The sequence below is a fragment of the Cetorhinus maximus genome, chromosome 6 (assembly GCF_964194155.1).
Source record: "Cetorhinus maximus chromosome 6, sCetMax3.hap1.1, whole genome shotgun sequence".
NCBI classification, from domain to species: domain Eukaryota; kingdom Metazoa; phylum Chordata; class Chondrichthyes; order Lamniformes; family Cetorhinidae; genus Cetorhinus; species Cetorhinus maximus.
Window position 1 is genome coordinate 85,504,076 of NC_135884.1, and position 25,201 is coordinate 85,529,276.

The 25,201-nt window shown below is 44.0% G+C and overlaps 1 protein-coding gene and 1 long non-coding RNA gene across 3 annotated transcripts in view; one reads left to right on the forward strand and one right to left on the reverse strand.

Moving 5' to 3' along the window:
- Nucleotides 1-25,201, reverse strand: part of LOC144681873 (RNA-binding Raly-like protein) — a 1,117,315-nt gene that overhangs the window by 310,634 nt on the left and 781,480 nt on the right. For both annotated transcript variants that reach the window (XM_078543976.1, XM_078543977.1), the window contains one exon: nt 3,708-3,783. In XM_078543976.1, the coding sequence (XP_078400102.1) occupies nt 3,708-3,783 (76 nt within the window). The remainder of the gene's footprint in view (nt 1-3,707; nt 3,784-25,201) is intronic.
- The window catches only part of LOC144681874 (uncharacterized), a 371,446-nt gene that overhangs the window by 156,180 nt on the left and 190,065 nt on the right, over nt 1-25,201 (forward strand). The gene's annotated exons all lie outside the window — the stretch shown is intronic.

A 25,201-nucleotide genomic window follows, 5' to 3' on the forward strand; every position in this document is an offset into this window, starting at 1 on the left:
AATGAGGTTTGCACAGGGTCAGATTGGCTGACCACCACTTGCCAGTGGGCAGAAACTTGAGGGAGATTATTTTCAATTAATGGGCCCATTTGGGCCACACTCCCACACTAGCTGGGACTTTAAGTAATGTGGGCAGCCCACATTAGCTGGACACTAGTCCAGGCAAACATGGGCACTTGCAGGTGGAAAGTGAGGGTGGATCACATGAGTGAACCACCTCTCCCCCCCACCCCAGGCCACTGGGATGCTCCTCCAGGATCAAAGCCAGGTAGCTATGAGTTTTTTGCACAGTGAGAAAAACTTATCTTTGCTTGTCCCTTGCTGACTTCATCTTCGCATCAGCAGCTCCCACCCAGGCCAGCAGGGCTGCCACTCATTGAGTACTGGCTGTTAATAGAATCCAAGCTGGTTGGTGAAATAAAAGCCAAGACACAGAATGTTTCTTTACTGAGAGAGGTTATTGATTTTGTTCAGTCTCATAGCTCTCCTTTCACCCCCAGTGTCCCAGCTGTCCCCTATTTATACTCTTTTGAATACCAATTTAGCTATTTAACCAAATAACCAATTAAAAAAAAGTCAGTTAAACCAATTGATAGCCCCTAAGGGACACAGTAACAAAGGAATAAAATTTCACGGAATCTCACCAAATTAAATCAAAACATGGTTTTGGGGGCCAATGAAGCACTGCAGCCTCCACAGTGCCTGCTGGTGTCTCCTATTTGTAACTCTTATAGAGTTAAAACAATTAACTAAATTAACAAAATAAGGGAGTCCCCTATTTGTAAACTCTTTTAGAGTTAAAACAATTAACTAAATTAACAAAATAAGGGAGTCCCCTATTTGTATATGTCATAATTTGCCATGGTGAGATTTGAACTCTTGATCTTGGGGTTACAAGCCTAGTACCATAACCACTTGGCTATCATACCAGAACTAGTCCCCTATTTGTAACTCTTTCGAGTACATTCACAGTTCTTGACTTTGTTTTTGTTCAACGTCCTGAAGTGGGACATGAACCCACAACCTTCTAACTCAAAGGTGAGGGTGCTATGAACTGAGCCACAGCTGACACCTCATCCCCTATTTGTAACTCTTTCGAGTACATTCACAGTTCTTGATTTTTTTTTCCGGGAGTGGGACATGAACCCACAACCTTCTGACTCAAAGGTGAGGGTGCTATGAACTGAGCCACAGCTGACACCTCGTCCCCTATTTGTAACTCTTTCGAGTTATCAACAGATCGCATGTAACTCTTTCGAGTACATTCACAGTTCTTGGTTTACCGGGAGTGGGACATGAACCCACAACCTTCTGATTCAAAGGCGAGGGTGCTATGAACTGAGTCACAGCTGACACCTCTTTTATTAAAAATCCTGGAGTGGGACATGAACCCACAACCTTCTGACTCAAAGGCGAGGGTGCTATGAACTGAGCCACAGCTGACACCTCGTCCCCTATTTGTAACTCTTTCGAGTTATCAACAGTCACAGATTGTAACTCTTTCGAGTACATTCACAGTTCTTGGTTTCCGGGAGTGGGACATGAACCCACAACCCTCTGATTCAAAGGCGAGGGTGCTATGAACTGAGCCACAGCTGACACCTCGTCCCCTATTTGTAACTCTTTTGAGTTATCAACAGTCACAGATTGTAACTCTTTCGAGTACATTCACAGTTCTTGGTTTCCGGGAGTGGGACATGAATCCACAACCTTCTGATTCAAAGGCGAGGGTGCTATGAACTGAGCCACAGCTGACACTTCGTCCCCTATTTGTATGTGTTCAAAGTACTTAATTAAATAATGTGCTTCACCTGTGTATCCTAATAATATGATCAACACACCATTAACACTGGAGGGCATCCCCATTGGCCCTCCAAGGACAGAAGTCCAGTCACTGGCTCTGATTGGACAGCGTGCCCGTTTGCTGGCTCTATTGGCTGCAGCTTTCAAAATCCCTGTGGGCGTACCTAAAGCACGCCATGTGGGACTTTTCCAGCTCCTGACCCCTGATTGAAAATCCCGCGCCACCAGTACTTCAACTCCAGTCTTGCACAGCTCAAAATGGTCCTCTAGCCACAACCCAAGTATGGAAGGAGGTCGTCTATAATTCCACTCCAGAATATCTTTCACAGTTCAAGTGAGATATAGACAAGAAGTCACAAGCACGCTGTTACTTGCAGAAACTCTGGAGATTCAGCTAATGGTGTCACTGTGGTGTCTTTTGCTGCAGGGGAGGCCTGATGGTTATGCCCAGTGCACGTCGATGTTGAATCCACAGTGACAATTTCAACCCTATACAGTTTGTGCCACAATCGAGGATCATGCGATATTTTTAGAGGCATTATGCATAGAAGGTAAGGGATAAACTTGGAAATGTTTGCTCATATGGGATATGGTGCTCTGATACATTGACCAGGAATTCCAAAGCTTAGAGCCTCTGTCAGTTGAAGGCACGGCCACCAATGGTGGAGTGGTTAAAATGGGGGATGCTTAAGAGGCTGACCAATAACCAATTGGACCAAGTACCAGTGGGTTCCAGTTTCCTGTGGGATCTGCACCCCACAGAGAGGGAAAAAAAATCAAGTTCGCTCATTTATTTGACCTACATGAAAAACAAGATCATAGAATAATACAACACAGGAGGGCATTTGACCCATTTTGCCTGTGCCAGCTCTTTGAAAGAGCTATCTAATCAGTTATACTCTCCTGCTCTTTCCCATAGCCCTACAACATTTTCCCCGTTAACAATTTATCCCACTCCCTTTGAAGTGATTATTGAATCTGCTTTCACTGCCTTTTCAGGTTGTGTCAGATCTTAAAAACTGACTGTGGTAAAAAAATAATTCTCTTCATCCCCCCTCTGTTACCTTAAATTTGTGATAACCTCTGCTGATTGATCTCCCTACTATTAGAATCTGTTTCTCCTTATTTACTCTTCAAAACCCTTCATGATTTGGAACACCTGTATTAAATCTACCCGTAACCTTCCCTGCTCTAAGTGGAACAACGCCACTTTCCCTAGTCTCTCCACATAACTGAAGCCCCTCAACCCTAAGATCTATGGCTCTGTGTCATGTACGCATGCAGCAAAAAATTCTCAGCTTGTTACAAGCCCATTAGCGAGCATGCCAATTGGAGAATATAAACAGGCAGTGGATGATAAGCTGCTGTTATTTTTTTGAATTGTAATTTTTGTTTCAAATACAAAGATTAGAACATGATAATAAACAAGCTTCAGTGCATTGTACCAACAGAACAAACAGGCTTTGAGGACTGCAGGTTCCTGCTTCAAGTGAGAAGGTGGTAAACGCAGATAAAGGCAAACATGCTGATCCTTTCTCTTTTAAATGAATGCTTTCATGTGCTGGCTGCACGCGGAGAGTACTCCACCAGACAAAGCAATTTAGAAACTAATTGCAGTTCATAAATTATCTCCCAGTAGCACAGAGCCTAAGAACGGATGTCATTTTTCTTACTTCTCTTTGTTTGTTTAAATCATATTCTCTCTTCCCACCCCAACAAATCTCCTCAACTGGTTGCTACAGTAACAATAAATCAATTTGCTATGTTAATGGATAGCATAGGGTGGTGGGTTGCCGCCAGAAACCTAATTCTGATGATAAGGACAACAGCTTCACTCTTGCTGTGAATAAGCTTGTGTTGACACACTGTTAGGTGGCAGTGTTTGTACGCCATGCTGTACTCACCCATACAAAGCACTGACGGGTCTCTTCTGTCCTGCCTTGGGTCGGTATGGTTTGGGTTCCCCAGCCATGTTTATATCTGTAAATACAGAGCACACATTCAAAAAGACATTTATACACATCATTATTTGTATAATCACCTGTTCCTATGCTTCCAGGGAGGTTAGGAATGGCTTGAGGATGTGGCACTGTTCCAGATCACACTGATACTCCGATCACACCCTCTATGTTACATGGAGCACAATGTTAACCACTCCTCCTCTCCTGTAGGCACTGACTAGGGAAAAGCACCAAGTCCCATTCACCCCTGTGCTTGCTGGCTACATTGGTTCCCAGCCTAATAACTCCTTGAATTTAAAATTCTCATTCTTGAGCTCAAATCCCCGACTATTCCTGTAACTTCCTTCAGTCCTACAACCCTTGGAAATCTCTGTCCGCTCTAATTCTGGCCTGTGTACATTGCCAATTTCCAGCAGCCCACTTTTGGTGGCCATTCCTTCAGCTGCCAAAGCCCTAAAGTCTAGGATTCTTCGTCTATCCTCTCCATCACTCTCTCTTCACTATTAACTTGCTTCTTAAGACCGAGCTCTTTGAAAAAGTTTTTGTTCACCATGCAGCTTGTTGTCAAACTTTGTTTGATAACACTCTTGTGTGGCACCTCGGGGGGGATGTTTCACTATGTTAAAGGTGCTGTATAAAAGTTGTAAATTTCCACTGACTTCCGATGTCCTCCTGGTATTTTACACATGGGTCCATTCTTCATTTGGCAGCCTCGAAGGTGATTATCAACAGGCTACAGAGATGAGGAGAAACTTCTTTAGCCAGAGAGTGTTGAATCTATGGAATTCATTGCCACAGAAGGCTGTGGAGGCCAAGTCATTGAGTGTATTTAAGACCGAGATAGATAGGTTCTTGATTGGTAAGGGGATCAAAGGTGACGGGGAGAAGGCGGGAGAATGGGGTTGAGAAACTTATTAGCCATGATTGAATGGCGGAGCAGACTCGATGGGCCGAATGGCCTAATTTCTGCTCCTATGTCTTATGGTCTGATGGTCTTATGGTCTACTGCAATGGGGATGGTGCTGGAGGGTGGGGGGGTGGAGGGGAATCACTCACAGTCAAGCTGGATCCTGTGCTCACTACATATCCAGCAGGTTGTGAACAGGAGCAGGAATCCCACCTGATTTTCTTCTCAGGGCAACAGGGACAGGGTTTTCTGTTTTGGGTCTGGATCTCGATCTAGGGGATCAAATGCAGGTCCCAGCCCCGCATTGCATCGGGAGCAATCACCTGACACCAGTTCTGCCTCTAATTAATGACACCGAGAGGGCTCTAGAAGCTGGAGGGCTAGTAGGAGATTCATCATCACTGAAGGAGCTGCAGCCTGCTGTAGCAGATAAGGGAGAGGGCACCTCCATCTTGAGGTGCCCAGTCGGCTCTTTTAAACCATTTGAAGTAAAAAATGGCCACAGATACTGTGCCAGCATTGTGGAAGGGTAGCCCCTCCATAGATGTGACCAGGTAGGCAGGAGGGAGCCACAAAGGCATCCTGGATCCCCGTCTGCCACTGGGAAGCCAGACCCAGGCAGCTGCCATGCTCCAGACATCGGGAGAGGCTCACAGACTGATTGGAAAATTGCAGCCGACCTAGGACTATTGCTCTTTTAATTACCCTAACAAGCTAACACTGCTTGTGGGCAGGTAGTCTTTCCACCTGCCCCTATCCGGCCTTCCCCAAAATGGCTCAGGGGCAGGATGGCGCCAGCACACCAGCCGGCGGCATGAAATTACGCCCCTGCCCGCCTCCATTCCTGCTCCCATTGGTTCATGACAATTCAGCCCGATACGTCAAGGAACTTGAAAAGAAAGATTTGGAAGTCCCAGAGCAGACAGAGGTAAAAATAATAGAATAATCGCCTGAGACTTCAATACACCAATTTAATTTCCATTATTCTTCACATAAAGTCGTTTTACTTCGCTGCAGAGTAATTTACATCAGATTTATTTAGAGATTAAGTACCAACTCATCATTTGTATTTCATCTACCATTGGGGTGCCTGTCATATTTTTCTGCAGTTTATGGTTTCGTCTCCATTACCATGGAGCTCGCCTATCATATCAGTCGCGCAGGGTGACCAACTAAAATAAAATAAGGAATACTTCAACTGTGGGACCTCGTGGGGGGAAGGTGGCTTCTGGTGATCGAGTAGGGAAGGGTGGGTTTAAAGCAACCAAATCTTACAACTTATCTTGTGGAGTCACAACATTATTATCTCTCAGCTGGCTGGCCCTCAGACTTGCAGTCCCACTCAAAACACTCAACTGAGACTCCAAGGCATGACTCCACATGGGGTGAAGAGCACAGATGAGGGAAAGCTAGATAAGCACATGAGGGAGAAAGGAATAGAAGGACTTGATGTTAGGGGGAGATGAAGTAGGGAGGAGGCCCCTGTACAGCATAAATATTAACATGGACCAGTTGGGCTGAATGGCCTGTTTCAGTGCTGTAAATAATAGGTAACTATGTAACCTCCAGCTTGCACTCAGAGAGTAGCAGGGATCCAGGGTCAACATGGAGAAAATTCATTGATCAAAAGAATTGCTACCTTCAATGACCAAGAGCTTGACTGAAAGTCATTGTAGAATTGCACAGTTTACTCTTTGACAGAATGAACCAAACAAAGCCACAATTGATTTAGACTGCTAATTCCTTATGGATGAAAGCGAGTTTTTATATTCTTTTTAACTTGCTATTGATTGCTCGTGTGCATCTGCCCCTGTGCTCATGTGTAAAGTAACTGCTTGCTGCAGCATTAAGCAAGACAGTTGGGGAGAACATAGAAATTGATGGACTTACAAAGTCTACCATCCATTATTCTGATTCCATCTAATTCACTTTCTACCACCCTGGTGGTCACATGATGCAATGTTTATGGAGTTATTGACTAATCACAGTGATCTACCTCTATTGAAGAGTCTACAACAGACCCAAACATTAGGTGAGGAAAACCCCAGTACTGGAGAGCTTTGGGAACCATAGGCCCAAAATCACCTGTTCATCCCAAGAATGCGACACTTACTATATGTCATGTCTCAAATTACACACATACTCTATCCTAAAATGTTATTTTCTGAAGGAAATTTATCCCATTGGCATTTGAGTGAATCAATACTATTTGTCTCCACCATTTTCCCAGGTGCAGTTTGTTCCTTAGATTGACTCACTGAAATATTGCTTCTGCAGATTTCGAATTTCCCCCATCGAGTGCAGGCTGTCCCCTCTGGCTCTACTGTTCTTACTCTGATCTTCGTTTAATCGAGTGCACACTACCTTTGGGATGCTTCAATTAACTAATACAGCACAGGAGGCCATTCTCCCCATTGTGATTATGCTGGCTCTTTCTCTTAGCCCTGCAAATCTTTTCTTTTCAAGTGTATTGTCAATTCCCTCTTAAAAGTTGCTTTTGAATCTGCTTCCACTGCTCTTTCAGGCAACGCATTCCAGATCAGTGTAACTCGCTGCATAAAACAAAATTCTCCTCATCTCCCCCTAGCTTTTCATTCTACTTATCTTAAATCTGTGCCTTCTGGTTACCCATCCTCCTACCTTTGGAAACAGTTTCACTCTATACACTCTTCCAAAGCCCTTCATAGCCAATAAATTTCCCCTTGAAAGAACAATCACAGCCTTTGCACATAACTGAAAGCTCTCATTGGTGGCACCATTGGGTAGATGGTGGCATAGTGGTAGTGTCACTGGGCTAGTGATCCAGGCTAATACTCTGGGGACATGGGTTCAAATCCCACCACAGTTGCACGTGGAATTTAAATCCAATTAATAAATCTGGGATTATAAAGCTAGTCTCAGTAATGGTGTCCATGAAACTATCGTTGATTGCTGTTTCACTAATTTCCTTTCTTTAGGGAAGGGGATCTCCTGTCCTTACCTGGTCTGGTCTACCTGATTGACCCCTAGCTGCCCTCTGAAATGGACTAACAAGCTACTTGGTTCAAGGCCAATTAAGGATGGGAAACAAATGCTGGCCTTCCCACTGAAACACATATCCCACGAAGGAATAAAGAAATTCTGGTAAATCTGCCCTGAAACCCCCTTCAAGGTCTTAACATCCTTCCTGAAGGTTGGTGCCCATAACTTAACGGCCCTTTTATGATCACTATCCAGAAATAAGAGTTATGACTATAGGGAAAGATTGAATAGGTTGTGATCTTTTTCTCTTGAAAAGTGAGAGTGACTTGATAGAGGTCTTTAAAATTATGAAAGGTTTTGATGGAGCAGAGGTAGAGAAGACATTTCCACCTGCAGGGGAGACTAGAACTAGGGGCCACAAACATAAGGTAGTCACTAATAATTCCAATAAGGAATTTAAGAGAAGTTAGAAAATAGTTAGAATGTGGAATTCACTACTACGTGGAGTGCATTTAAGAGGAAACTAGATAAACACATGAATGAGAAAGGGAGAAAACGATTGGGTGAGATGAAGAGGGGTATGGGAGGAGGTTCGTGTGAAGCACAAACCAACCATGGACATGTTGGTCCAAATGGCCTGTTTCTGGTGTACATTCTATGAAATTATATGTATGTGAACAAAGGCCCATCAAAGGCACCAAGGGAACACAGAACCTGCTGGCATGAACCAGTCATGCAGTTTTTTAAATGTGAAGTCCTATGCATCTTTGCTTTAACAATTTGAAGCAAATTGCTTCAAAAAGTTAAAATGCTGAGTTTAACTGCTGCTTTCATGTCGTGGCTGTAGCTTCTGAACAAAGCTGCAGCTGTTGTTTGGAAGGCTGCTGTGCGAGGTATCAGCAGTCTTACTGCATTGTAGAACCACTTTCCAAAGAAATATTTACACGGATGTCGTACTGTATCCTTATAACGATAAAAATAAAACATGTTTTGTCCTTTCCTGCCAATGATTGAGAGGATTTAAGGCAGGGAATCTGAAATTCCTGGCATTGCAATCCAGTGGCTAAGCTGCAGTCTGTGACATCAATGGAAGGGCACCATCAGTGCAGGGCAGGAGGGTACAAGCTGAGCTTCTGGCAAATCTCTGTCCTGTGCCAACGGAACAGCTGACATTGCCCTGCTTATGGAAAGAGAGGGGGCTTCTAGGGTCCCCTGGCCCTGACAATCAATCCCCAACAGCCTGGTAAGCAAAGAGGCCATTCTCTGAACATTGTGACAAAGAAAAATGTGTCTTTCGGGGTCCAGATTGTTTGCCTGACCAGTGGAACCCATGTGTGCCCCTGTAAAGGCTAGTAAGACTCCACTCACTTAGAGTGCCAGCTTCCATGATATTATCAGGCTCTGACTATGAATCAGGGGTAGGAACTCCTGGCTTACAAGTGGCCCTGCCAGTCCCCTTGCAAGGAATGGTTGGAAGTTTCTCCCCCTGACCAATCAATGTGGGAACTCCCGAGATCTGAAGGAGCCTTTGTAACCATGGCGTCTGCCATTTTCCTGGGTTTTTTGATGCTTTCCCATGGGGATTCCAGTGGGAGATTAATACTGAACTTCAGGGCTAGATCCTTTAAATGTGACAAAGCAGATTGCAATATCACACCTTGCGGAACTACAAAATGCTTACTCGAAGAATTAGAAATTGGAACACACTTTTGACCCAATTTTAACTCACCCCACAACCTGGCAGAATCTGGGCGGGAGGGGCAGTTCAAATAAGATAAGTTATTTACCCATTTGTCGCCAGGTGTCCATTCTACCCTGGTCAGTGCCGGGCAGCATTCTGCACTGTCATACTTAAATGAGGCCCCGCCATTAAGATTGGCAGGGCATCCATGTTCTCTCCCTTTCCGGCTACTGGCCGGCCCTGCACCTTTCGTGCCTCCCTATAATTTTGGAGCTAATATCACTGGGCCATCAGTTCAACAAGTCAACATCGAAAAGGCCTCTCAAAACCTCCAATCGTAAATGTCCAAGATTACTTCAAAACAGAAGCATGGGCACACAAAGGCACAATTCCTGTTTCATTCAAATTAGCGACAGTGAATAACATGTTCACACCTAATGATTATTCACCATTTGTGGCACAGGGAACGTTGAACATATGTAATACCTCCATTCCATGATCTTAAAGTCACAGTGGAAAATATTCTTTAATCTGCATTTCTACAAAAATGACTGCAGAGCGGGGGAAGAATCTTTCGCCCTATTTCTGTCCCAGCCAGTCGGGGCTGATTGTAGTGCACACCGAGCCGGAGCAGATGAGGGCAATGTTTCCTCTCAGGAGGATGAAACTCAATAACACGGGGCAACTTGGCAGCAGCTCCTCCAATGGTTTACTCATGAGTGAGTGCAATGTGTGTTGCAGTGTTGGGACTCAGTTTGAACTTCCATCTATGCTGGTGAACAGATCTGAGTCTGGGCAGTAGGTGTAATGTTCAAATTGGCCTCAGTACCACTGGTTTAATGACGGAGGAAAAATAAGAGGGAAAAAGCCAGTGTTCTTGCGTCTCACTGGATAACCTGTTGGGAAGTACATGTGTGGACAGAGGTTGGGCTTAGATACAAAACCTACTGACTTACTGTTAACCTGACAAATGATAAACATCCACCAGTAATGAGGACAATCTGATCAACGGAAGGGTTAAAATGTTAAAAGGTCCCAATGGTTAGATTCAAAGAAACTATTTCCTCTGATTGTGAACGAGGGGACATAGGGCGGGAGAGAGGCCGGAAAACGTGGCGAGCCGATCAAAACTAACTTCGGTGTGACGGGAAGGAGGGGCTGTAAAATTTCACCTATAGTCTTAAAATTAGAACTGGGTCATTTAGGAAGCACAGTGGAAATTTTCTCTTCTAAAAGGTTGTGACTGGGATTGCTGGATTTTTGTTTGGTAAGGATATAAAGAAATATGGAGCTAAGTGAGTAAATGGAGTTGAGTTACAGATCAGCCATGATTTAACTGAACGACAGAGCGGCCTCGAGGGTTTGGATGTCCTACTCCTGTTATTTAATGTCCTTAACTGGTACCAATTGACCACAGCCAGTAAGGATCAGTACCTTGAAGAGAGGACAGAAGATTAGAAAAACACAGATTTTGGGTCGTTTATAACCCAATGATCTCTTATCCAGAAAGAGGATCTTTATGGTCATGGGCAGTATATTAGCGAGCCCTGCCTACTCAAAAACATTGCTGTGCCCAGCTATGCAAAGACAGTCACATTCCACTTGTGCATCACACTACAATCATACACTGATTTGTTGCCAGTGTGTTCTCCCATTAGTTGTGAACCATAAGCCACTTCTCACAACCACCCATCATGACAGTCCAAAGAGGAAAGAAGCTGCATTTTTATGTCGTGCCTTTCATGCCTCAAGATGTCCCAAAGTGCTTCACAGAATTACAGAACGGTTACAGCACAGAAGGAGACCATTCCACCCATTGTGTCTTTGCTGGATCTCTGAAGGAGCAATTTATTTAGTGCCACTCCTCTGCCTTCTCCACATATGCCTGCACAATCGTCCTTACAGATAAAAATCCAATTCCTTCTTAAATGCCTCAATTGACCGTGCCTCCACCACACTTTCAGTAGTGCATTCCAGATCCTAACCACTCGCTATATGAAAATGTTTCTCCTTATGTCTCCATTGCTTTTTTTGCCAATTATCTTAAATCTGTGCCCTCTTGTTCTCAATCTTTCCACCAATGGGAACAGTTTCTCCCTATCCATTCTGTCCTCATGGTTTTGAAGATCTCTATCAAATCTCCTCTCAACGTCTTCTCCGAGGGAGACAGCCCCAACCTCTCCAATCTATGTAACTGAAGCTCCTCATCCCTGGAACTATTTTCATGAATTGATTCTGCACTTTCTCCAATGCCTTCACCTCTTTCCTAAAGTGTGGCACCCAGAACTGGACACAATACTCCAGTTGAGGTCAAAGCAGTGTTCTATACAAGTTTAACATAACCTCCTTGCTCTTGTACTCTATGCTCTTATAAATAAAGCCTAAGATACTGTATGCTTTATATTTATCCTACATACTAGGAAAAACAGGGGTCCAAATGCCGAGCCTGGGAACTCTGCTACAAACCTTCTTCCAGTCTGAAAAACATCCATTAACCACTACTCTCAGTTTCCTGTCATTCAGCCAATTTCATATCCATGTTGCTACTGTCCCTTTTATTCCATTGAGCTCTATCTTTGCTCACAAGTCTGTTGAGTGGCACTTTATCAAATACCTTTATGAAATCCATGCACACCACATCAACAGCATTACCCTCATCAACCCTCTCTGTAACCACATCAAAGAAATTCCAGCAAGTTAGTTAAGCATGATTTGCCTTAACAAATCCATGCTGACTTTCCTTAATTAACTCGTATTCTCCCAAGTGACTATTAATTTTGCCCCAAACCTTTGTTTCTAGAAGCTTCCCACCACTGAGGTTAAGCTGACTCTGTAGTTACTGGGCTTATCTTTACAGCCTTTTCTGTAACATTTGCAATTCTCCTGTTCTCTGGAACCATCCTTAAGTCTAAGGGAGACTCAATGAGCCAATGAAGCGTTTTTGAAGTGCAGGTGCTATATAGTAGGAAACACGCCAGCCAAATTTGCACAATAAAGCTCCATAAAAACCGATATGATATAACGCCCAGCTAATCTGCTTTTACAAGTATTGACTGAGGGATAAAAATTGATCCAGACACCTTGGATAACTCCCTTGCTCTTCTTCAAATCGAGCCATGGGATCTTTCACATCTGCCTGGGAAGGCAACTGTGGGCCTCAATTTGGTGTCTTATCTGAAAGATGGCGTCACGGTCTGGAAATCGGCGCTCAAGGCTCAGGAGTGGGACTTGAACCGCAAACTTCTGACGCAGAGTGAGCTATGGTTAACACCTATCACTGGACCATGCACCTGCGGCATTAAGCGAGGACAGGGGTTTGCTGGTGCTCACTTTGTAGCTCATGGCATGAAGTTTCAATTCGCCCTTCAGGCATGAAAAATAACCACGTGGGAGAGATATCTGAGAGCTGTGGCTACCTCTGCACTCAAGCGCCAGCACAAGCAGAACAAAGGAAATGAAGGGAAAAAATAAATCATCAAAACAGCCCTCCTCCGTAACAAAACTACTCGCCACATTTTATCATCGAGTTGAACCTCGTTGCTGAACCATTGGTTTGCAATCTTACCGAGACTCGATTCCTTAGTGAGTTTATCTTTTAAATTAAGCTATTCAATTTCACCCTCACTGCATCCCCCTCCATCCCCCCTTCCTCCCCTTCTGACAGCAGGAGAGCTGAAATGAGCATTCAACCTGCAACCTTCTCCTGCCTCCTTGGTCTCCTTAATGACAGTTCATTAAATGCTAACACCTTCTTCCAAAGGAACCAGTAATTGGGTATTTATCTCCTGTATTCCCTGGAGAACGTGACCAACTGATTGAGCAATGTTTCATCCACCGGTCCCCTTGCAATTCTTGATTCACAGCCCTCACATTCTAAAGCAGGAGGCTGCACATTCCTCGTTTAAAAGGAAACAGATTTTTGGTCGAGAATAAACAATCAATCCATGAATTATGGTGACTTTCTAAGTATGAGATTGTCAACCGAGTATTTAACTGAAAGACTTTCAATTATACAGTGCCTTATCGCATCTCTCAGAGCATTTTGCATGAAATAAATTCAGTTGCAGTCACTGTAGGCAGCTGTAGCAGTAACTTTACACACAGCAAGTTCCCACAAACAGCAATGAGATAAGCAACTTGCTTTTTGATGGTATTGGTTGAGGGAAAGATGTTGGCCAGGGCACTGAAGAAAACACACTGCTGTCTGTCAAATAGATTCAGGGGATCTTTAACATCCACTTGAACCTGCACAATAGGAACACATGGCCTCACATTAACACTTCAAACAGAGGAGTTGGATTAGTAAATTTCACCTCCTCCTCTATTCTACCCAACCTGGGCAGACTATGTGGGTGCGGGAGGTAGGGAGGTTGGGTGCGGTGGGGGGTGCTGGTGTGGAAGAGGAGAATGCCTGGACAGGCAAAAAAAATAAGAATCATCACTATTGCCCCAGTGGCTCTTTGGGCAATAACTGCATTAAGGGACCAGCACAGATCAGAAGGTCTCTGGTTCAATGCCTGCCGTGTACTGAATGCCTTTGACCTCAGCCAGTCTGGCCAGGAGCCTTGGGCAAAGGAGGGGTAATTGATGGAATGACCCTTAATGAAAAGTCTACATGTGTCAAGACTGAGTAAATTGGGATGTGGGTGTCCTTGGCTGAGGTATCAGAGGTTTGCCAATCTGCATAGAATTGCGCACGGCACATTTTAGAAAGCAGGGGGAACTATTACCCTGGGGAATAAAATCCAGAGAGTTTGTCGGAAAAAAGTTAAGCCATATATCTTGTATAATAATGCCAGAGGCGGAGCTTCCACAAGACTGTTCACTGTCTCTGCACAACGTAGTCTCTGGGCTGAAAACACAACAGCTGCTTTGTTAAGGAAGATCTAGCTGAGCGACTCTCTGATTACCCTAGACTGGAATTGGTGTCCCTAGGATTATTTGTAGTTTGTGCTGTTGTTTTTTGAAGATATCTACCATCTCCTCAGCCTACCTCCACAACATGCTTTTGGTGGGCAAGCAGAGCTTCTTTGTCTGTTTCTATAAACCTGGGCAAAACTCTTGAGATTTCAGAGCCATAAGTTGATGTGATAGGAGCCAGTTACCTCAGTTGGCTAGATGACTAGAGTGCGGTGCTGAATAATGTTAACAGCATAGCGGGGAGGGGTTCTGTTGGATCCCGTGCCCTGGTTTGTTGGGACTTAAGGGTCTGGGTTGCACACTTGTTTCGAGGTGACCAAGTTGGTACCGAGACAGACAAGATCAGTGGACCACTCTTAGAAGAAACACATTCTGTTTATTTACAAAAGGAACTCAGCAGCTACACTTGTGTGCGTACAACTCAAAACTCTGTCTTTACTCCTCAGACTCTAACTCAAGGCTACTGACTACAGAGGTAGCCTGCGCTACTCTGCTATCGTGTACCAAGATAATGTGATCTTAAATTGTAACATTTGTCTCAAAGGTATATTGCACATCAGATTACTACATCCCTCCCCCTTTACTCAGAAATACATTTTATAATTTTTCTCAAAATATCAAATTATTCACACAGATAAATAATTTACAAAGTCAGTCTTTCTGGGGGTTTCCCTATATGTGTAGAACATTTCAGCTCTACAGCTTCTGATGTTTGATCCAGAACTTCTCTCACTGTAGTCATCTGAGCACCTGGTTCTTCAGCAGGTACCTGCAAGTCTGTTTCTTCAACTCTTTCAGGTCCAGTTGACCCTTTAGATACATCTGTACTTGGTTGAGTTCTTTCAACAGGAGTTATTGACTCAGTCATGAACACTGGTGAAATCATTTCTGGGTATTTTGTTTCTCCTCCTTTTATATGATCCACATGCCTCCGTATGACTCGAACTTCCACTTTCACATGGCAGGAAAGAGGTCCTGTTACTGCACTTATTTCACCAAACAACCATGTTGGTCCTTCTCTAAAATTCTTCATAAATACTTTCTCTCCCATGTTAAATGTCCTGTCATGACTTGTGACAGTCATGTCCGATTTTCTGACTTCCCTGACTCCTTTCCACCTTCCCCCCAGGTTTGGCATAATTAAGCTCAATCTCAATTGGAGATGCCGCTTCATCAACAATTCCGCAGGTGTGACACCTGTTGTTATATGAGGAGGTGGTTCTATAATGGAAAAGAAAACATGCTAGGTTAGTCGCTATAGAATCTCCAGACAATTTCTTCATACCAGATTTGAACATCTAAACTGCTCTCTCGGCCAGTCCATTTAAAGAAAGGTGGTATGATGAAGTTTTCACTTGAGTAATACTGTTGAGGCTGCGAAATTGGTGAAATTCAGCCCTTGTAAATACTATTCCATTGTCTGATATGACCACTTCAGATAGTCCGTTGATTGCGAAACTTTGTCGTAGCTTGTCTATTGTAGCAGAAGATGTCAGCGACTTCACTTCATATATGTCCATCCGTTTTGAATGTACATTGATGATAAGTAGAAACATTGTTCCCATAAAAGTTCCCACATAGTCGATGTGTACTCGCACCCATGGCCTTCCTGGTCACTCCCAGGGGTGTAATGGAGCTGTTGAAGGTAATTTCTGTACTTGCTGACACTGCATACAACTTCCCACTAAGTTCTCCATTCCTCCATCCATCCTAGGCCACCATAGATAGCTTTGTGCTCTTGCCTTCATTCAGGAAATTCTGGGATGTGCACTGTGAAGTTCAGGTAACAATGGCTTTCATCCTTTAGGAGGAACAATCACTTGTGCTCCCCACAATAAGATACCTTCCTGGCTGGTTATTTCATATCTTCTCTGAAAATACAGTTTCATTTAATCAGATTCTTGTTCTTGTGACCAATCATGAAGAACTCATTCTCGGACTTTGGATAAGACTCGGTCTCGACTTGTCCAATCTCTAATCAACCTAGCACATATTGGTGATGAGTCCAGGAAGCTCAATAATAAAACAAATTCTTGAGGAATTGGAACATCCTCATCTTTTACTTGCATGGGCAAATGACTAAGTGCATCTGCGTTTGCAATTTGACTTCTGGGTCTATGAATGAAATTATACTCATACGCTGCCAAGATCAATGCCCATCTTTGTATTCTTGCTGAGGCCATAGGGGGTATAGCCTTGTCTTTGCTGAATAAGCCCAGCAAGAGCTTGTGGTCTGACATGATAGTAAAATGACGACCGTGTACATACTGGTGAAACTAAAATGATTGATAGGCCTTCTTTTTCTATTTGAGGGTACCCCTCTTCTGCAGTATTGAGTGTTCTCAACACATATCCTATAGGCCGTTCTGGTCTATCATCCATTTGATGGGAAAGCACTGCTCCCACTCCACAGGAAGCTGCGTCACACGTTAATACTAGTTCTTTTTTTGGGTCAAAATGCGCTAGAAATGTAGATGATTGTAATAACTGTTTCATTTTTGTGAAAGCTTCTTCCTGTGGTGTTTGCCAAGACCATCGCTCATTTTTCTTGAGCAAGTTCTGTCAACAAATTAGGCAAGAAGCATCCATAGTAATTGATCATCCCCAAGAACGATTTAAGTCGGATGTAATCTTTGGTGCTGGGGCTTCTCTAATGGCTTCCACTTTTTCTTCAACTGGATGTAGGCCTTGTGAATCTACTTTGTGACCTAGATAGGTTACCTCTTTCGCTTGGAATGTGTACTTATTTTTTTTCAACTGCAATCCAACCTGTGAAAAGTGTTTCAAAACTCCTCCCAAGTTCATCAAATGCTCCTTTTCAGTGAGTCTAGTCACGAGAATGTCATCCAAATAAACTACAACGTGGGGCAATCCCTGTAGTAAACTTTCCATGGTTCCTTGGAATATGGCGCAAGCTGAAGATACACCAAAAGGTAAATGGGTATATTGGTACAATCCTTTCTGTATATTAATGGTTACAAACTTCTGTTAGGTCTTCTCTAATTCCAATTGTTGATAAGCATGACTCATATCAAGCTTCATTTAGGCAGTTCCACCTGTTAGTTTAGCATACAAGTCTTCAATTTTTGGTATGGGGTGTCTGTCCAACTTAACCACTTTATTGACTATTAATTTGCAGTCCCACAAATTCGAATGCTTGGGTCAGATTTGTGAATAAGTACAATTGGTACTGCCCAAAACTGTACTGGTTGTTTCACTCCAAGATTTTCTGTCCAGTTCAGCATCTACCTTTTCCTACATTACATAAGGTGCTGGTCTTGCCTTCATGAATCGTGGTGTTGCCTCTGGATCTACCTAATTTTTGCTCGTCGTCCCTCAATCCTTCCAAGTTCATCCTTGAAAACTGAGGAGTATTTTTGTAATTATTTATTCCCTATGAGTGAAGATTCCTACTCCATTGTTCTGTGTGAGTGAAGTTTCCTACTCCATTGTTCTGTGTGAGTGAAGTTTCCTACTCCATTATTCTGTGTGAGTGAAGTTTCCTACTCCATTGTTCTGTGTGAGTGAAGTTTCCTACTCCATTGTTCTGTGTGAGTGAAGTTTCCTACTCCATTGTTCTGTGTGAGTGAAGTTTCCTACTCCATTGTTCTGTGTGAGTGAAGTTTCCTACTCCATTGCTCTGTATGAGTGAAGTTTCCTACTCCATTGATCTGTCTGAGTGAAGTTTCCTACTCCATTGATCTGTCTGAGTGAAGTTTCCTACTCCATTATTCCCTATGAGTGAAGATTCCTACTCCATTGTTCTGTATGAGTGAAGTTTCCTACTCCATTGTTCTGTATGAGTGAAGTTTCCTACTCCATTGTTCCCTATGAGTGAAGATTCCTACTCCATTGTTCTGTATGAGTGAAGTTTCCTACTCCATTGTTCCCTATGAGTGAAGATTCCTACTCCATTGTTCTGTATGAGTGATACAAACACAAATCTTTCTTTTTCAGCAAATACAGATCCCACATGTCCAAGGCCCAGATGGAATTTTGAACTCAAGCTCCAGGTTTCAAATCTCTTGATCCTTTACAGAGAATTTTAGTTACTTGTCATATTCTGATTGTAACTTTTAACTATACACAGTGTTTATAAAGTCAGTGTGCAACTTTAAACTGTTACAACTTTGGATGTACATGATAGAAGCAAACCGTAAATAGGATCTGGAAGCATAATGCATCCAGTTTGTTTGGCATTAATGTTAATAATACTGTGGCTAATGAAAATAGTGACAGTGGAAGGAAAGGTGTGTGATGGCTGGCAGATCTGTAGCTCGAGAAGAAAATTCACTGCTCCTTATAGGAAAGGTTAGCAATGGGACAAGAAAGTTTTCCTATTATGTGCACAGAGGGAGGTCTTGTGGTGCAGTGGGTAGCATCACTACCTCTTGGCCAGAAACTGTGGGTTCTGGGTGAGGTGATGGTGTAGTGGTATTGTCACTGGACCACAGACCCAGAGTAATGTTCTGGTGACCTGAGTTCAAATCCTGCCACAGCAGAATTCAATATTTTTTTTTAAATCTGGAATTAAAAGTCTAATGATTATGAAACCATTGTCAATTGTTGTAAAAACCCATCTGGTTCACTAATCCTCTTTAGGGAATGAAATCTGTTGTCCTTACCTGGTCTGGCCTCCATGTGACTCCAGACCCAATTGACTCTTAAATACCCTCTGAAATGGCCTAGCAAGCCACTCAGTTGTATCAAGCCGCTACAAAGACTCAAAAAAGGAATTAAACTAGACGGACCACCTGGCATCGACCTAGGCACTGGAAATGACAACGGCAATCTCAGCCCTGTCGACCCTGCAATGTCCTCCTTACTAACATCTGGGGGCTACTGGGAGAGCTGTCTCACAGGCTAGTCAAGCAACAGCCTGACATAGCCATCCTCATGGAATCATATCTGAATCTGAGAAAATGTCCCAGATTCCACCATCACCATCCCTGGGTAGGTCCTGTCCCACCGGCAGGACAGACAGAGCAGAGGTGGCAATTCCAGTGGTATACAGTTGGGAGGGAGTTGCCCTAGGAGCCCCCAACATTGGCTCCGGACCCCATGTCTCATGGCATCAGGTCAAACAGGGGCAAGGAAACCTCCTGCTGATTACCATGTACTGCCCTCCCTCAGCTGATAAATCAGTGCTCTTCGATGTTGAACATCACTTGGAGGAAGCACTGAGAGTGGTAAGGGCACAGGATGTACTGTGGGTGGGGGACTTCAATGTCCATCACCAAGAGTGGCTCGGTAGCAGCACTACTGACTGAACTGGCCGAGTCCTAAAGGACATAACTGCTAGACTGGGTCTGCTGCAGGTGGTGAGGAAACCAACAAGAGGGAAAAACATACTTGACCTCATCCTCACCAACCTGCCTGCCACAGATGCATCTGTCCATGACAGTACCCGTAGGAGTGACCACCTCACAGTTATTGTGGAGACGAAGTCCCGCCTTCACATTGAGGATACCCTCCATTGTATTGTGTGGCACTACCCACGTGCTAAATGTGATAGATTTTTAACAGATCTAGCAACTCAAGACTGGGCATCCATGAGGCTCTGTGGGCCATCAGCAGCAGCAGAATTTAATGCAACCACAATCTGTAACCTCATGGCCCAGCATATCCCTCACTCTACCTTTACCATCAAGTCAGGGGATCAACCCTGGTTCAATGAAGAGTGCAGAAGGGCATGCCAGGAATAGCACCAGGCATACCTAAAAATAAGGTGTCAACCTTGTGAAGCTGTAACACAGGACTACTTGCGTGCCAAACAGCATAAGCAGCAAGTGATAGACAGAGCTAAGTGATCCCACAACCAACAGATCAGATCTAAGCTCTGCATTCCTGCCACATTCAGTTGTGAATGGTGGTGGGCAATTAAACAACTTACTGGAGGACGAGGCTCCACAAATATCCCCATCCTCAATGATAGAGGAGCCCAGCATAGCAGTGCAAAAGATAAGGCTGAAGCATTTGCAACAATCTTTAGCCAGAAGTGCCGAGTGGATGATCCATCTCGGCCTCCTCCGGAGGTCCCCAGCATCACAGATGCCAGTCTTCAGCCAATTCGATTCACTCCACGTGATAACAGGAAACGGGTGAAGGCACTGGATACTGCAAAGGCTATGGGCCCTGACAATATTCCGGCAATAGTACTGAAGACTTGTGCTCCACAACTTGCCACGCCCCTAGCCAAACTGTTCCAGTATAGCTTCAGTACTGGCATCTACCCGGCTATGTGGAAAATTGCCCAGGTATGTCCTGTACATAAAAAGCAGGACAAATCCAACCTGGCCAATTACCGCCCTATCAGTTTACTCTTGATCATCAGTAAAGTAATGGAAGGGGTCATCAACAGTGCTATCAAGCTGCACTTGATAGTAATAACCTGCTCACTGATGCCCAGTTTGGGTTCTGCTAGGGCCACTCAGCTCCTGACCTCATTACAGCCTTGGTTCAAACATGGACAGACCAACTGAACTCCCGAGGTGAGGTGAGAGTGGCTGCCCTTGACATCAACGCTGCATTTGACCGAGTGTGGCATCAAGAAGCCCTAGCAAAACTTGAGTCAATGGAATCAGGGGGAAACTCCACTGCTGGCTGGAGTCATACCTAGCACAAAGAAAGATGGTTATGGTTGTTGGAGGTCAGTCATCTCAGCTCCAGGACATCACTGCAGGGGTTCCTCAGGGTAGTGTCTTAGGCCCAACCGTCTTCAGCTGCTTCATCAATGACCTTCCCTCCATCATAAGGTCAGAAGTGGGGATGTTCGCTGATGATTGCACAATGTTCAGCACCATTCGTGACTCCTCAGATACTGAAGTCCATGTCCAAATGCAGCAAGACTTGGACAATATCCAAGCTTGGGCTGACAAATGTCAAGTAACGTTTGTGGCTCACAAGTGTCAGGCAGTGACCATCTCCAACAAGAGAGAATCCAACTTGATGTTCAATGGCATTACCATCAGTGAATCCCCCACTATTAACATCCTGGGGGTTACCATTGACCAGAAACTGAACTGGACTAGCCATATAAATACTGTGGCTACAAGAGCAGGTCAGAGGTTAGGAATCGTGCGATGATTAACTCACCTCGACTCCCCAAAGCCTGTCCACCATCCACAAGGCACGGGTAAAGAGTGTGATGGAATACTCCCCACTTGTCTGGATGAGTGCTGCTCCTACAACACTGAAGAAGCTGGACACCGTCCAGGACAAAGCAGCCCACTTGACTGGCACCACATCCACAAATATTCACTCCCTCCACCACTGATGCACTGTAGCAGCAGTGTATACCATCTACAAGATGCACTGCAGGAATTCACCAAGGCTCCTTAGACAGCACCTACCAAACCCACGAACACTATCACCGAGAAGGACAAGGGCAGCAGATAGATGGGAACACCACCACCTGGAAGTTCCCCTCCAAGTCACTCAGCATCCTGACTTGGAAATATATCGCTGTTCCTTCACTGTTGCTGGATCAAAATCCTGGAACTCCCTCCCTAACAGCACTGTGTGTGTACCTATGGACTGCAATGGTTCAAGAAGGCAACTCACCGCCACCTTCTCAAGGGCAATTAGGGATGGGCAATAAATGCTGGCCCAGCCAGCGAAGCCCACATTCCGTGAATTAATTTTTAAAAAGTCCCACTTCGGGGCTTGATGCCCACAGAAGGTTCATTCATAACTAGGCCAAACAGGTTGATTATCAGCCTGCAAATCCTCCTTATAAACCTGATGGCAGGTGGTAAGAGTGGGAGAGTTTCCTGGTCAGCCATCCTGCAGAAGGCAATGGCAAACCAAGGCAGCACTTTGCTAAGCATAATCATGGCCCGATCCAATGGTAGTCCAAAGTTGCGAACGTCCTCTTAGGCCACGTTATCAGGAGGAGGATGTGTACATGCAAAGGCAGCTTTAAAGTTGAACAAGGGCTTCATAAATTCACTTTTGGGGTTGGCATGAAAAGGATGTTATCAATAGGAGGCCTGTTCTGCGCAGCGCCTGATGTTCATTCTCATTGTGTGTAATGGAACTGCAATATTTATACACTGGAAAATAGCACCCAACAACAATGTGCGGGAAAAAAGTTGAAGAATTTAATTGCTCGGTTGCCTGCAGCTTTTTTCTTGCTACTCTTGATTCACAGTTAATGTAATGGAACATCATAAATTACACAACGTGCAAAGGGTGTCAATCAATTGATTGTTTTGCCTTGAGACACAGGAAACCGTAGCGGAGCAATGTCATCAAATGTGATGCTTCAGAAGTTGGCCAGGCTTTCACGTGTTATATTGGAGGGATTTTTTTATATATTGGAGAGCTGAACAGATGCGCCCAAATAGAGTGCTAATAATTCCTTTCTGCACGTGGAGATTGAACGGATGAAGAATGATGCTTGTTTTTTCAGCACTCCTTCAACAAATCTACACCTTCACTAAAATTCATTCACACTCCACAATTACCTATTGCTAATGTTGTCAACAAATCTCCAGTTCTGTTGACAATTAAATTATCAGTTGGAGAGAAACTCTAACGCAAAAGATTGAGTACAAATTTCCACCAGAATCTAGTCAGCTGAAAAACTACTCTTTCTAACCATCCCCCTCCGCCCCCCGGCCCCAGCAACCCCCACCAGCCCTGAATACCAGAGGAACAAAGCTATTAGCACAAATCATCTCACAGTCGATTAAATAATTACTTTAATGGATTGGACACTTACATAACCTGGAGACTGAAAATCAGAAAAAAGACAAAACTGTGCTGATTCACAGGCGGGAATTTGTAAGAGGGCTGTTTGGGACATGTTTTACATAAAGGTTCTACATAAATGCAAGCTGTCACATTAATGAAACACATGAGCAAAGGGCTATGAGCTCCAGATGTTAGAAAGAAGTCATAGTCTATATGGAGATGCCTCACATTCCTAAACCTAGGCAAGTTAGGACAAAAGGCCAAGGCCTATAGTAAAGCAAGAAAGTACACACATTTACATAGTTCCTTTCAAGACATCCACAAGCACTTTACAGCCAATGAAGTACTTTTTTAGTGTTGTCACTGTTATAATGTAGGAAACGCAGCAGCCAATTTGTGCACAGCAAGCTCCCACAAACAGCAAAGTGATAACGGCCAGGTAATCTGCTTATAGTCATAATGGCTGCAGAACAAATGTTGCCCAGGACACTGGGCAGAACTCCCCCGCTCTCCATCGAAATACTGTTATAGGATCGCTTGCAGGGGAAGACAGGACCTTGGTTTAATATCTATTCTGACAGACGGCACCTCTGACAGTGCAGCACTCCCTCAGTACTTCACTGAAGTGTCAGCCTGTTTGGTAACATTCGGAAATATCAGGTCAATTAAGCAAGCGGTCAGTTGAGTTTTAAACATGTGTAAGTCAAGGGAGCAAGGAGACACTGGGGGAGGTAAACAGTCCTCTAGTTTTGCAATTCTAAACAGGAGCGATGTTTGCTGTGGGAACGGGGGCACTGTGGGGTGGGGGGGCGTTCCAAGGAGAAGTTCCAATTGAGGAACAAACATTTTACCAGAGAAATATACTAAAAGCATATCTACTTAATCTGGTGTCAAACCTGGATACATGTGATTATGAAAAAATGTGTTTGTAATCAATAATATATAAATAGTTGAATAATAATTTAAGCTGATTGGCAAAAATCAAGGGAAAATGAGGAGAATTTTTCTCACTCAGGCTCACTTACGATCTGGAACGCAGTGCCTGAGCGAAGGATGGAAGCAGATTCAATTGTAACTTTCAAAAGAGGAATGGAGAAGTACTTGAAATGGAAATATTTTTGGGGCTATGGAAAAGAGGAGGGGAGGTGGGACTAATTGCATAGCTCTCTCAAACAGCTGGCACAGGCATGGTGGGCCGAATGGACTCCTGCTGTTCTGTAGCATTCTGTGAAATAATGAAGGTTCAACCATGACTATTACATATGTTCTGCCATTGGATCCATTCAGGGCCCTGTGCAATTGTTCAGTCCTAAAGCTGCTTCTGTTCCGAAAGACTGTGCTGTGGTAGGAGACCGTATGATGAGATTACACTTCAACAGTGAGGAATGTGGGAATGGGGGGATATATCTGCAGAACTGCGTATTTGAAGTAAGAAGGAGCCAGGGAGGAGAATTCAGAAGAGCCCGATTGCACATTGTAGGATTGTGTACAATTACAGCACAGAAAAAGGCCATTCGGCCCAACTGGACTATGCCAGTGTTTATGCACCACACAAGGTTCATCTCATCTTACTTCATCTTGCCTTATCAACATATCCTTCATATTCCTTTCTCCTTCATACAGTTATCCAGCCGTAACTCAGTTGGTTGCACTGTCATCCCCTGACTCAGAGGATTGTGGGTCCACCTCCCACTCCAGAGATCACAGCGGATACAATGGGAGTGCTGCACTCTCTGAAGTACTGTTTGCCGGTTGAGATGTTAAAGTGAGGCCCTGCCTGCTCTCTCAGGTGGATGAAAAAAAATCCTGTAGCCCTACTATGGGGAAAAATACACTAGGGAGTTCTACCGGTGTCCTGACCAATATTACACCCTCAATCAACATTACAAAAACAGGTTAGCTGGTCAAGATCACATTGCTGTTTGTGGGATCTTTCTGCGTGCAAATTGGCTGCTGTATTTCCTAAATTACAACAGCGACTAATACTTCAAAAGCATTTCATTGGCTGTAACGTGCTTTTGGACATCCTGAGAAGGTGCTACATAAATGCAACACTTTCTTGTTCTTCTAGCTTCCCCATAACCTAATTTAATTTAAAGCTGATATTATCTTCATTTCCGCTCACCCCCTTCCATTTCACAGTGTTTATGAATGACTGCACGAGGGAGGAAATGTCTTTACATGCTGTTAAACGTTGTCATGATAAGCTGTCCTGCTAAGAAACCACAGGGAAATTTAACTGAAATGAACTTCCAGAGTTAATGAAATGGG